Source organism: Cetorhinus maximus, chromosome 20, assembly GCF_964194155.1.
Source record: "Cetorhinus maximus chromosome 20, sCetMax3.hap1.1, whole genome shotgun sequence".
In the NCBI taxonomy this organism is placed as follows: domain Eukaryota; kingdom Metazoa; phylum Chordata; class Chondrichthyes; order Lamniformes; family Cetorhinidae; genus Cetorhinus; species Cetorhinus maximus.
This window is the reverse complement of record NC_135898.1, coordinates 34,508,046-34,522,621: the sequence shown is the minus strand read 5'-3', so window position 1 is coordinate 34,522,621 and position 14,576 is coordinate 34,508,046. Positions and strand designations below refer to the sequence as shown.

At 42.6% G+C, this 14,576-nt stretch overlaps 1 protein-coding gene across 8 annotated transcripts in view; it reads right to left on the bottom strand.

Annotated features, from left to right (window-relative positions):
- Nucleotides 1–14,576, bottom strand: part of jmjd1cb (jumonji domain containing 1Cb) — a 308,660-nt gene that overhangs the window by 32,419 nt on the left and 261,665 nt on the right. For all 8 annotated transcript variants that reach the window (XM_078565870.1, XM_078565871.1, XM_078565872.1 and 5 more), the window contains 3 exons: nucleotides 8,077–8,278; nucleotides 4,888–5,102; nucleotides 3,657–3,809 (listed from right to left, as the gene is read on the bottom strand). In XM_078565870.1, coding sequence (XP_078421996.1) covers nucleotides 3,657–3,809; nucleotides 4,888–5,102; nucleotides 8,077–8,278 — 570 coding nt within the window. The remainder of the gene's footprint in view (nucleotides 1–3,656; nucleotides 3,810–4,887; nucleotides 5,103–8,076; nucleotides 8,279–14,576) is intronic.

The window sequence follows — 14,576 nt, the reverse complement described above, 5'->3', positions numbered from 1 at the left end:
TCTTTTTATTTCAGATCTCCAACATCCGCAGTATTTTGCTTTGATTTTAGGTATGGCACGACAATGGACTTCACACCACTTAATGTAAAACACAAGAGATGCAAGACTGGCCTACTCCACATCAAATCCGCTGACAAGGGTGGTGCTGTTGTTGTCTGGCGCACTGATCTCTACCTCACGGAGGCTGAGCGTCAACTCGCAGACACTTCCTCCTACCTCTCCCTGGACCATGACCCCACCACTGAACATCAAGCCATTATTTCCAGGACTGTCACTGACCTCATCTCCTCTGGAGATCTTCCTCCCACAGCTTCCAACCTGATAGTCGCCCAACCTCGGACGGCTCGCTTCTACCTCCTACCCAAAATCCACAAACAGAACTGTCCCGGCAGACCGATCGTGTCAGCCTGTTCCTGCCCCACGGAGCTCATTTCTCGTTATCTTGACTCCATTCTCTCTCCCCTTGTCCAGTCCCTTCCCACCTACATCCGTGATTCCTCTGACACCTTACATCACATCAACAATTTCCAGTTCCCTGGCCCCAACCGCTTCTTCTTCACCATGGACATCCAATCCCTCTACACCTCCATCCCCCACCAGGATGGTCTGAGGGCCCTTAGCTTCTTCCTTGAACAGAGGCCCCAACAATCCCCATCCACCACTACTCTCCTCCGTCTGGCTGAACTTGTTCTCACACTGAACAATTTCTCCTTTAACTCCTCTCACTTCCTCCAAATGAAAGGTGTGGCTATGGGTACCCGCATGGGCCCCAGCTATGCCTGTCTCTTTATGGGGTATGTGGAACATTCCTTGTTCCAGTCCTACTCCGACCCCCTCCCACAACGCTTTCTCTGGTACATCGATGATTACTTCGGTGCTGCTTCATGCTCTTGTCGGGACCTGGAAAAATTTATTAATTTTGCTTCCAATCTCCACCCCTCCATCATTTTCACATGGTCCATCTCTGACGCTTCCCTTCCCTTCCTTGACCTCTCTGTCTCAATTTCTGGTGATAGACTGTCCACCAATATCCATTACAAGCCTACCGACTCCCACAGCTACCTCGACTACAGCTCCTCACACCCCGCTTCCTGTAAGGACTCCATCCCATTCTCTCAGTTCCTTCGCCTCCGTCGCATCTGTACTGATGATGCTACCTTCAAAAACAGTTCCTCTGACATGTCCTCCTTCTTCCTTAACCGAGGTTTTCCACCCACGGTCGTTGACAGGGCCCTCAACTGTGTCCGGCTCATCTCCCGCGCATCTTCCCTCACGCCTTCTCCTCCCTCCCAGAAACATGATAGGGTCCCCCTTGTCCTCACTTATCACCCCACCAGCCTCCGCATTCAAAGGATCATCCTCCGCCATTTCTGTCAACTCCAGCATGATGCCACCACCAAACACATCTTCCCTTCACCCCACCCCCGGTGGCATTCCGTAAGGATCGTTCCCTCTGGGACACCCTGGTCCACTCCTCCATCACCCCCTACTCCTCAACCCCCACCTATGGCACCTCCCCATGCCCACGCAAAAGATGCAACACCTGCCTCTTCACTTCCTCTCTCCTCACTGTACAAGGGCCCAAACACTCCTTTCAAGTGAAGCAGTATTTCATTTGCATTTCCCCTAACTTGGTCTACTTCATTCGTTGCTCCCAATGCGGTCTCCTCTACATTGGAGAGACCAAACATAAACTGGGCGACCGCTTTGCAGAACACCTGCAGTCTGTCCGCAAGAAAGACCCAAATCTCCCTGTCACTTGCCATTTTAACACTCCACCCTGCTCTCTTGCCCACATATCTGTCCTTGGCTTGCTGCATTGTTCCAGTGAAGCCCAACGCAAACTGGATGAACAGCACCTCATCTTCCGACTAGGCACTTTACAGCCTTCCGGACTGAATATTGAATTCAACAACCCCCTTTCCGTTTCTTCTCCCTCCCTTTTGTGTTTTCCAATAATTTATATAGATTTTTCTTTTCCCACCTATTTCCATAATTTACCTTTAATGCCCAGTTAGTCTTTCCACCCCACCCCCACTAGAGCTGTATCTTGAGTGTCCTGCCATCCATTCTTAATTAGCACATTCATTTAGATAATATCACCACCTTCAACACCTTTGTTCCTTTGTCAGTGACATCTTTTGATTATCTGCTCCTATCACTGCTTGCTTGTCCCTACAACACCCCCCGCCCCCCCCACCGCCCTTAAACTAGCTTATATTTCACCCCTCTCCTAATATTACTCAGTTCTGTTGAAGGGTCATGAGGACTCGAAACGTCAACTCTTTTCTTCTCCGCCGATGCTGCCAGACCTGCTGAGTTTTACCAGGTAATTCTGTTTTTGCCACAGAATCTCAGATTGCTTCATTCCACAATCAGCTCAGGCCCTGACCCTGGATGTTCCAGTAAAGCTACAACACTGGGATCTACCCAGCAATGTGGAAAATTTCTCAGGTATGTCCTGTACACAAAGAGCAGGACAAATCCAACCCGGCCAATTACCGCCCCATCAGTCTACTCTCGATCATCAGTAAAATGATGAAAGGGGTCACCAACTGCGTTATCAAGCGGCACTTGCTTAGCAATAACCTGTTCACTGATGCACATCCCATGAATGAATTTTTTAAAATGTTCAATGAATTTGTTTTACATCTATGGTGAACATGCAGTGTAAAGACATTTGGATAAATGGAGGTTGCCAGCTACACTGGAGGAAATATGCTAAAGGGGGGCAAAATATTACAAAACAGCACCATCAGTTATATGAGCCAGAATTCTAAGTGTTAAAACAAGTGAAAAAAATGTCCAACATCATCAGGGTGGGTACTGTAGTAGACTACCACATAGTCCTAGAACCTTGCAAAATGAATTACATAAAAGAAGAAAGAATGAGTGCACTTGCATTTATATAGCCTTTCAGGTCCTTAGGACATCCCAAAGGCTTCACACGCAGTCCGCTTTGAAATGCACCCACTGTCATAATGTAAATGAATGTGACAGAGACCTTTCACACAGCAAGATATCACATACAGCAATGACACAGTTACCAGTTTATCTGCTTTGGTGAAGGTTGGTGAAGTAATAATTTTGGCCAGGACAGAGAAGCTGCTTATAGTAAATGTCAACAAACAGGCTAACTGTGTTGTCTGTTGCATTTACAATTTATGGTTATGGGGGCAAGGAAATTGAAAATAACAGCATTCACAAATTTGTGGGGGAGGGAGAAAAATAAAGCAAGTAAGTTTTTCTTGCTACCTGAAAACATTCCCCTTTCATCAATACTGGGTGCTACATGCCTTCAGTAAGGACATTTTAACATGTGCCTTGAAAACACTGAATGTTACACCATACCTAAAGAGTTGAATGGGCATCCCAATTATATAGCATGCTTTCATACATCTTGATACAATTTCTATAAAACTGCACTGGGACACAGTGTTTTATACATGGATGACTCTACAGGCTGATGAATGCACTACTTCATTTAATCCAGGGAATTAATAAGCAATTATAGAGCAAAATAGTTGAGGTGGAAAAGTGAAATTTCGTGCCAATCAGCAAGAAGAATTATGGTGCTGGCTTCAACACACGTGAAACTGAAGTTTGTGAACATTGCCTGCATTTTGTTATACCCACAGATCAATTCAGAAACTGACCTTTAGAACCCCTTCTTTCCCTTGCTTCATAACAGTCCAAACAGACCACAAATCCACATTTCTGGCAAACCCAGTGGATATTAAACAATGTGGCTTCACATGCATCACACATTTCCTGAACTCCTTTTACTGCTCTCTTCCAGGCTATTTTGGCTGAAACACAAAACAAACACTGTTACTGCACACTGAAACTTTCAGTTTATAGGGGAAAGTTCACCAGTTTCGACTGCATTTCGTAGCATTGTTTAGGCTACACCATGTTTAAAAGTAATGATGAGAAATGCTATTAACTGTTCCATGAAAAATACTGTATCTTAAACGTTGTTAAAATGTTGAGATGTCCATTCTGGCAACCTAAAAAAATATACTAAGGCACATTTGTCCAAAAGTGCAAATAGAAGGTGGGGACATAAATTCATAAATGTAAATGTTTGATACATATTTAATTTAAACATAAATGCATATGAATTTTAACAAATCCCTTTACCTGCACCATCTATTATTTCAGCTTACTCTTCCAAATCACACAAAAATCTATCCCCAATTCTGTAGCTTGTAAAATTTGAACAGACATCTTTTTATCAAGTCAATAAAATAGGCTGAATTTTCTTGGTGACAGTAAATTCTGCTGCTGGGGTCGAAAGTGAGAGCCAACCCTGATTTGGCAGGCAGTGGGACCCTGAGGCAGCACATTGCCAATGATGGCCAGTTGAGGATAGCAGCCCACCTCCATGAGCTATCAGCCCAATCAGACAGCCAGCACCTTGGCAGCCTCAGCAGCACCACTGCTACCATCCACATAATGTATGGCCATGTCGCCAAGCTTCCTGTCGCTGGCATTATGTGATGGTGTCAGATGTGTGGCCGTGTCGCCAAGCTTCCTGTCACTGGCATTATGTGATGGTGTCAGATGTGTGGCCGTGTCGCCAAGCTTCCTGTCACTGGCATTATGCGATGATGGCAGAAGAGGTTAGGACCCCCACTCCATCCTGACACCTTCCCAGTCATATCGTCAGCGATCTCCCCTCAGGCTGGGAAAATTCAGCCCAGTATTTTTAAACTCTTCCACAGCACTATGTTAGAGGGATTTATCTTGTAACACAAATAATAAAGTTGAATCTGTCAACATGGAAACACTAGCACTTCCACTGAAGCACGTTTTAAATCACACATAGGATACATATATAAACAGCTCAGTATCTAGACACAGTCATCAAAGGCTAACGATTACCATCTGGTTTAAGCCAACTCATAGCGTTCTTCTCAGATGTCTCTATTTGACAAAATTTATCTCCAATATTTCTCAAAATGTATTTGGAAGATCCTACATCCAAATCTACATCTGTGGAATCACTGGGTAACCACAGGTTTATTGCTTCATCATCATACTGGTCTGGAGTTGAAAATCCATCTATCCTTAGTACTGCATTCTTACTGAATGCCAATCTGAGAAAGCAAAAAACAGAAAGGTTAATTTAGTGAAATCATGATTTTTATATGTTATATGCTACAACAACTGAACAGCTAGGAGCTTAAAAATGGTAGCTTTCAATAGCTATATTAATCTCTCAGAAGTTACAGTACAAACAATGGCAATTTTGCTCATTGTGCCTGCCTTCAAATAGAGCTTTCTACTCCAATTCCATTTATTTGCCCTTTCCGTGTATTCTTTAATATATTAATTTGCACATATCAAGACAATTTCATTTTGAATGATGTTATAATCTCAGCCTCAATAACCACATATGGTGAAGCACTCCACATCCTAATAATGTGTCCTTTTGTTTGTTGTTCATCTAGTACTTATCCTCAGTCCATGTCTCCATGCTACAAATTCAACAACCAATGGAAGCAGCCTCTCACCAGCTACCTTCTCAAAATATTCCATAGTTTTGAACTTCTGCCAGGACTTTCCTCAATCTTCTCTGTTGCACTGAGAAAAGTGCCAGTGTTTAAGCACATCTTTTTAACCATCATCTCCCATTCCCTGTTTCATTCTGATGGCTTTTCTTATCCTTTTGATAGCTCTAATATCTTCCTTATAAGAGCTTCACAATTGTCTGTCATGTTATTACGAACACTATACACCATAATTCTTTGCCTTAAACAGTCCATATATTTGATTAATGGACAAAATTTGCTCCAATGTCACATTTAAGATTTTTACATTAATAATTTCTGAAATTACTGAAAATATCACAGAATATATGAGAGATTAGAAATCGAGCTGAATGGAGGTGGTGGCCATATAACTTTTAGAGTGGAGGCCACGAACTATTTTCACCTAGACTCCTAAAAATCTTCCTCCTAATGCAAATGTAGACATTGTAATGAAACTGGTGGCAGAATTTTCAGGTCGGCGTGCAGGCACATGCTCAACCCGCTCGAGTATAAAATAGTGCTTGATGACGTCGGGCAAGCATCCCAACATCATCCCATGCTTGTGCGATACTTCAGTTGGCAGGCGCTCGTAAAAGTCGGAAGCGCGCCTGCCAACAATTAAAAGGGCAATTAAGCCCGTTAAAGTTGTAATTGGCCCCGATTTTTTTCATGGTCCATCCAACAGTACGGTAGGTGGACGGGCAAATTGGCCAGGCGGCCTTTATATTTTTCATGAAACCTCATCCAAGGGCGGGATGAGGTTTCAGCTATTAAATTAAAAAAGTAAAAATCTATAGACAGAATTTTGATAATGTATATATTCAGGTGACTGTTTGTGATGGTTGGACATTTTTGTTATGATTTTAAAAATCTTTATTTAATACTTTTGAAGTCTTCAACACCCTGAGGCAGCTCTCAGCCTTCAGGGAGCTTTCATTCTGCTCTTGCCTGCGCTTACGTCAGCACCTGCCCTCCTCCAGTCCCCACCCCGGCAGCGCTGAGCATCTCAGCACGTGCTTCACGCTGGCTGGCCATTAATTGGCCAGCCAGCGAGAAATCACAGTTGGGGCCGATCGCAGTTGGCAGTCCGTTCCCCGGCCACTCCTGGGCCCGCCAATCGCACAAGCCCGCTGACCTAAAAATCCTGCCCCTAGTATCCTTTTGATTATAATCAGAGTTTACATCAATATTTAAGGTAGGTACTATAAAGTTTTGCCAAGTGTTTTGTAAAAATTCGATGAGAATCTAAAACGTTTTTTTCCCTTGTCAAAAGATATTCACATGATGTATTACCATTTTGTATACCACGATACGTTCATTTAAATTTCTCCTTATTGTACAATTTTATTCGAATTTATTATGGTATCAAAAGGCTGGGGAGAAAATTAATTGCATCCCATATTCCCAATGGCCTACCTAAACTAAGGTCCTTTCTGGATTTCCACTTGATCACCTTCATCTCCCAGCTGACTATCCCCTGATGGAAGGTCATCTTAACTTCCAAAGATAAGTGTCCCTAATGGAAGCTCCTAATTTTCCTGCACAGCTTTCTCTTGTGCCATCTATGGATTTGAAAACTATTTCCCCTCTTTCTTCGGCTATTGATTGCTTTTATAGGTTAATAATCTTCTGGAATGTACATACCAGAAACTTGTGCTCCTCATATATGTTTCAGAGTACAGCCAACCACTGATCATCTTGAGGGCACGCACTGGCCCACAGATAAAGTTGCCATTTTCCTGGGTTTTCATTAGTATATCCCACTAATGAAAATTGATGTTTGAGTCCTTCATATCACACCTGCAAGCATCTTTGAAGCAAAGCTATGGGTGTCCTACTGGCCTTCTGGCTCCGACTATCCTAAACATCGTTTTTCATATGTGGGAGACATGAGCCAAAAACCAAGAGAAATGACGGCATGACTTGTGGGCTAGCATGCGTCACCATGATAATCAGTGGCTACTGCAGCTTGACAGCAAACACCAACACCAAAAACAACAACCCACAATGATACCTCATAACTCCTCATATGCAGCACTTTTGCCAGAAACTGCTTTTCACAGGTTGTTCTCTTCAGTCCTCTGCAAAAGTGCATCATATGAAACCATCCTACTGCCAATGGATTTGCTGCATGTCCATCGTCCCAGGTAGATGGAAGGATGCCAATGATGACAGCCAACTAGACCTGGAGCTGAGCATTACTGTCCCCAAGCAACACAACCTTCTGATAACATTGTGCATTTGTACTTCTGACACTGTGCAGATCTGGAGTACTTCAAATCATGTAAGCTGCACACAATGCTCCTGATCCCACTTCTGCTGTACTCCAAGTTATCTACAAGTTCTAATTCTTCAACTAATTTTCTTAATTAGCTGCCCTGATTTTGCAGATCCTAATCCAATCTCTCAAAGTTATGAAGTTAGCATGGTTATTTCCTTCATGTTGACCTGAACCAACCAATTTTTCATCTCGAAAGACCTACACAACATAACAAGACTATCAACTTGTTACCTAGAACACAAACTCACGTTTACATACCGGCGGAAATAGTAGAATCTGCAGAATACAGCTGACTGACTGAACTCCTCATTCTTCCGATAACGTACCATACGACATTCTCTACACTTTTGAAGGTTTGGTGCTATCTCAGAGCATGAACCATCTTGCAGAAAAGGTTCTCCAGTCTGCTTGAGCTTCTTAACTTTCCGCCAGTCCTTCAACACTGACCGTGGTAAACCATCTACAAAAGTAGGACAGCGTCTTGAAGAAAATAGCATGATAAAAACTCTCAAAATTGTATTTTACTCACTTTGGGTGTACTTGTACTCATTCTGCAAATCAACTTACTCTCCAAAAAAAAATACAACTGAAAAATCAGACGCTCATTTCTTTTCACCAGTGCTGCCATAATGTCCGCTTTCTACACCTTGTAAGGGTGATTTGACGGCCAGAACACTTGGGTAGTAGCTTCATCTAATGTGGATGACAGCAGCCTTGAATAAAGTGTCTTTTCCAATTACCTTGGAGGGTTTTTAAATCTGGAAACATGAGTTCCCTCATTTGAATGGGCAACTTCGTATATTTTATTTTGCTTAAAAAAGACACGCTGTTGAAGCTTTTCGTCTTGCACTCAGAAGACAGATGCAATGTGACCAAAATTTGGTATTCTTGCTTCTCTCCTGATGAGTGCAAGATGGGAAACTTCAACAGCATGGCTCTATTTTCAGCAATACTCAAGTTCTGTACTACCAAATGACAATTTATCTGTACTTTGAAGATGACAGGTCGATATGGGAATACAAACCCTTTATAAGCCTGAAGAACACAGAGAAAACGTATACAATCTGAATGCTTAAGAATTATTATTTCCAAATTATGCTTCTAGTCCACAGGGGAGGAGATAATTGGAATCCCCGAAAAAAATGAATGAAATGTCACAAGGTCAATAAAGATATCCCTTCTTGTTCAAGGGCGTGATGTACAGTTAATCTCTAACACACAAGCAACCCTTGTATCTCGTTTAGTGTAAGTGGTACAAAGTGAGTCAGCTAAACATTCAAACTGAACAGCTGATAACCAAAACAATTCTTGGAATGACACTTCTGCTAGCTCAAACAAAATTGAAGTCTCTATGTCAAATAGCCTCTTGTGTTGGGTAAACTTCTCTTATTGTGGGCAATTCCAAAGTAATTCATTACTTTGTGGACAGGCACCAAGGTGAAAATCCTGAGATGGTGCTACCTGGATCAGTGCATCATAGGTGCTGATGGGGAGGCAGGGCACGAAGACAAGAGAGATGACAAGATATTTACCATATTCTTGGATAACCTTTCAATGGCTGGGGGCACAGTGCTAAAGGAGGGTCGTAATTGGGGGCCTGGTGACAGACATGTTACTGTTCAGTTTGTTCTACAAAAAAAAATATTTTCTTTTCGTGAGATGTGGGCACCACTGGCAAGGCCAGCATTTGTTTCCCATCCCTAACTACCCTCGAGATGGTGATGGTGAGCCACCTTCTTGAAGCACTGTAGTCCATCTAGCATAGGTACACCCGCAGTGCTGTTGGGAAAGGAGTTCTAGGTTTTTGATCCAGTGACAGTGAAGAAATGATTATATTGTTCCAAGTCAGAATGGTGAATGGCTTGGAGGGGAACTTGCAGTTGTGGTGTTCCCATGCATCTGCTGCCCTTGTCCTTCTAGGTGGTAGAGGTCGCAGGTTTGGAAGTGGTGAAGGACCCAGGGCTAGATGTTGCATCTAGTAGATGGTACACACTGCTGCCACTGTGCATTAGTGGTGCAGGAAATAAATATTTAAGATGTGATGGGGGACCAATCAAGCAGCTTATTTTGTCCTGGATAGTGTAAAGTTTTTTCAGTGTTGTTGGAACTGCACTCATCCAGGCAAGTGGAGAGTATTCCATCATAGTCTAGGCTTGTGCCTTGTCGATGGTGGACAAGCTTTTGGGACTCAGGAGGTTAAGTTACTCAATGCACAATTCACAGTCATTATATGGCTAGTCCAATTCAGTTTTTGGTCAATGGTAACATCAGGATATTGACGGTAGGGGATTCAGCAATAGTGATGTCGTTGAATGTTAAGAGAAGATGGTTAGATTCTCTCTTGTTGGAGATGGTCATTGCCTGCACTTGTGTGTGAATATCACTAATGCTCATGTTAGTGGCTTCATTCAGATCTGTGAGCAACTTCCTATTGAGGCTGAGTGTTAAAGTCAACCTGGATCAATACCTGATAGAGCAGAAAAACCGCTATGGGGGACTTGAATAGACACTGGTGGGACAGAGAGAAATTGCCCAACCAGCAAACTCCGCATTGTGGTTGTACATATGGAACCAATGCCCAAAAGTGTTGGAGAGCTGTTGAATCCGGAGTTTGGCTTTGTGACCGATGCTGGAGGAAATTGTGGAGGGCACATTGCTGCTGGCATGTACATTAAGTGACTTCATGACTTAATTGCTACATGTTTAAAAAACTATTTTAGTAAATAATTTCCATCTCCTTCAAAAAGGAGAATGCTTCTGGACTAAACTGGACTCAACAAGGAACATTAATATAGCAATCCTTAAAGCACTAAAACGTCCAAAGGCGCTTCACAGGAACCAGAAGACAAATTTACCACTGAACCAAATGAAGGATATATTTAGACAGATGACCAAAAGCTTTGTCAAATATGCAGAATTTAAGTAGTGGATAGAAGTAGAAGAGTGGAGAGTTTATGGTCAAGACAGCTGAAGGCACAGCTGACAATGATGGAGCAAAGCAAAGCAAGATACACAAGAGTTTTCGGAGGGTTGTAGAAGTGGGGGAATTTACAGACATAGGGAGGGGCGAGGTCACAGAGGGAATTGAAGATAAAGGTGTGAATTTTCAAACTGAGGCAATGCCACAATGGGAGCCAATGTAGGTCAGCGAGCATAGGGGTGATGGGTGAATGGAACGTGGTGAGAATCAAGGTATGTATAGTAGAGGTTATAATGAGCTTCATTTTGTGAAGGATGGGAAATGGAAGACTGGCCAGGAACACACTGGAATAGTGGGGGGTAATTTTAATTTTCCCACAATGGGCAAATAAAAATTTGAAATCATGCAATGCAGTGGCAGGTTGCAAGCCGTGTCTGTGTCCAGGTCTTAAGAGATGGAACAGTTCATTATAATATTACTAGCACTGTGGGTGTACCCAAACCACATGAACTGCTGCGACTCAAGAAGGTGGCATGTCATCACCTTCTCCAGTGCAATTAGGAATGGGCAATAAAATACTGACCTTGCTAGCAATGCACAGATTCCAAGAACAGATTTTTAAAAATTACTCCTGCAGGGTTGTTAGGAACTTGATTTAAATTTAATGCCAGACATCAGGGTTCCCAAGGCTTGGGAAACCTGGCAGTTAAATGGAGAAGGGAATGGCCTGGTCAAGCGAGTAAGTGTTTTCTATAGTACTATTTGAGGTAGAATGAGCAGCAGTGCTCCCTGCAGTGAGCCCTCAAGCAAATCATTTGGCATGATCAGCTGACCCCACATCACCCCAAGCCTGAAGCCCTGCAATCTTTCCCTCTCCCCAGATTGCCAGTCTGACCCCTGTTTTACCCTGCAATCTTTGCTCAACATCCCCCTTATGACCAGCGATCTTTGCTGAACCTTATGCGAATGTTTCACAATATATGTCAAGCCTCCCCTCTTTCCAGATTACTGAAGGCTGTCCACACCAGTCCACACTTCTGGCCATCCACTGCATGATTTCCCATCCACAGACAGGAAACAGAATTTAAAAAATGACACGGAGATACTGCCTTCTCTGCTTTCCTTTCATTTCCAGGTTACATCCCACATCTTCACAAACATGCTCCCTCCAATAAGTATCAGGGCCACTGACTCCAAGATTTCACCATGCTAAGAGGAATTGATCACCAATATTCTTATAATCAGGAAAAACTCAGCAGGTCTGACAGCATCTGCGGAGAGGAACACAGTTAACGCTTCGAGTCCGTATGACTCTTCAACAGACCTAAGGAAAAATAGAAGAGAGGTGAAATATAAGCTGGTTTAAGGGGTGGTGGGACAGGTAGAGCTGGATAGAGGGCCAGTGATAGGTGGAGATAGCCAAAAGATGGGTGACCCCATCCCCACTAGGGCTATCTGTCACTTGCTCGTCCTGCTTTCTACCCTTAATGTCACCTATTAGCACATTCCTTAGATAATATCACCACCGTGAACACCTCTTTGTCTATGACATCTTATGGCTATCTCCACCTATCACTGGCCCTCTATCCAGCTCTACCTGTCCCACCTCCCCTTAAACCAGCTTATATTTCACCTCTCTTCTATTTTTCCTTAGTTCTGTTGAAGAGTCATACGGACTCGAAACGTTAACTGTGTTCCTCTCCGCAGATGCTGTCAGACCTGCTGAGTTTTTCCAGCTATTTTTGTTTTTGTTTCAGATTTCCAGCATCCGCAGTATTTTGCTTTTATATAAAGAAGTTAAGGATGGTACTAAATTGAAAAAGGCGTACAATGTTGAAAGAATTAGTGGTAGGCAGAGGATTGGGAAAATTTTTAGAAACCAGCAAATGATGACTAAAATAATAGTAAAGGGTGAAAAATTAGAGTATTAGAAAAAACTAGGAAGAAATATAAAAACAGGCATTATATAAAAAGGAAAAGAATTGCTAAAGTGAGTGTTGGTCCCTTTATGGGAGACACTGGGGAATTAATAATGGGAACAAAAAAATGGCAGAGGCTAAGAACAAGTATTTTGTATTTGTCCTCACAGTAGAAGACACAAAAAGCATCCCAAGCATCATAGAAAAGCAGGGGGAAAAAGGGAGGCACAAACTTAAAACAATCACGATCACTAGAGACAAAGTACTAGGAAAGCTAATGTGATGAACGGTGGTCATGTCCCCTTGACCTGATGACTGGCATTCTAGGGTCTTAAAAAAAGTGGGTGCAGACATAGTGGATGCATTGGTTGTAATCTTCCAAAATTCCCTAGATTCCGAATAGGTCCCAGCAGATTGGAAAATCGCAAATATGACACCTTTATTCAAGAAAGGAGGGAGTCAGAAGGCGGGAAATGGTTGGCCAGTTAGTCTAACGTGTCATTAGGAAAATGCTAGAACTCATTAAGGAAACAGTAGCACAATTTAGAAAATCATAATACAATCAGCCAGAATCAGTATGGTTTTGTGAAAGGGAAACCACGTTTGACAAATTTATTCAAGTTCTTCGAGGATGTAACGAGCAGGGTGGATAAAGGGGAACCAGCAGATGCAATGTATTTGGATTGCCAAAAGATATTCAATAAGCTGTTACATGAAAGGTTACTACGCAAGATAAGAGTTCATAGTGTTGATAAATTCATATGGATAGCTCTTTGAGGAAGTAAATGCTGTGGATAAAGTGGAATTGGTGGATGTACTGTACTTAGATTTCCAGAAGGCATTTGATAAAGTGCCCATCAATGATTATTGCGGAAAATAAAAGTTCATGGTATGGGGCGGGGTGGGGGGATGTGGGGGGTAACATATTGGCATGGATAGAAGATTGGTTGGCTAGCAGGAAGCAGAGAGTAGGCATAAATGGGTCTTTTTCAGGTTGGTAAGATGTAACAAGGGGTGTGCCACAGAGATCAATGCTGGGGCCTGTTTACAATTTATATAAATGACTTGGATGAAGGAATTGAAGGAATGGTTGCCAAATTTGCTGATGACACAAAGATAGGTAGGAAAGTAAGCTGTGAAGAGGACAAAGAGGCTACAAAAGATATAGATAGGTTAAGTGGGTGCGCCAAACACTTGGCAAATGGAGTATAATGTGGGAAAATGTGGAATTGTCCATTTTGACAGGAAGAATAAAAGAGAAGCATATTATCTAAATGGTGAGAGATTGCAGAGATCTGAGATGCAGAGAGATCTGGGTGTCCTAGCGCACGAATCACAAAAGGCTAGTATGCAAGTACAGCAGGTAATTAGGAAAGCTAATAGAATATTATAATTTATTGCAAGGGGAGTTGAAAACAAAAGTAGGGAGGTTATGCTTCAATTGTACAGGGCACTAGTGAGACCACATTTGGAGTACTGTGTACAGTATTGGTCACCTTATTTAAGGAAGGATGTAAATGCATTGAAAGCAGTTCAGAGAAGGTTTACATGACTAATACCTGGAATGGGTGGGTTGTCTTATGAGGAAACGTTGGACAGACTAGGCTTCTATCAGCCGGAGTTTAGAAGTGTAAAGGCGACTTGGCTGAAACATACAAGATCCTGAGGGGTCTCAATAAGGTGGATGTGGAGAGGGCGTTTCCTCTTGTGGAAAAATCTAGAACTAGGGGTTACTGTTTAAAAATAAGGGGTCGCCCATTTAAAACACAGATGAGGTGAAATTTTTTCACTCGAGAGGGTTGTGAATCTTTGGAACTTTCTTCCTGAAAAGGTGGTGGAAGCAGAGCCGTAGGTGGGATGAAGATTTCAGGTTACTGTCAGATCAGCCATGATCTTATTAAATGTCAGAGCAGGCTCGA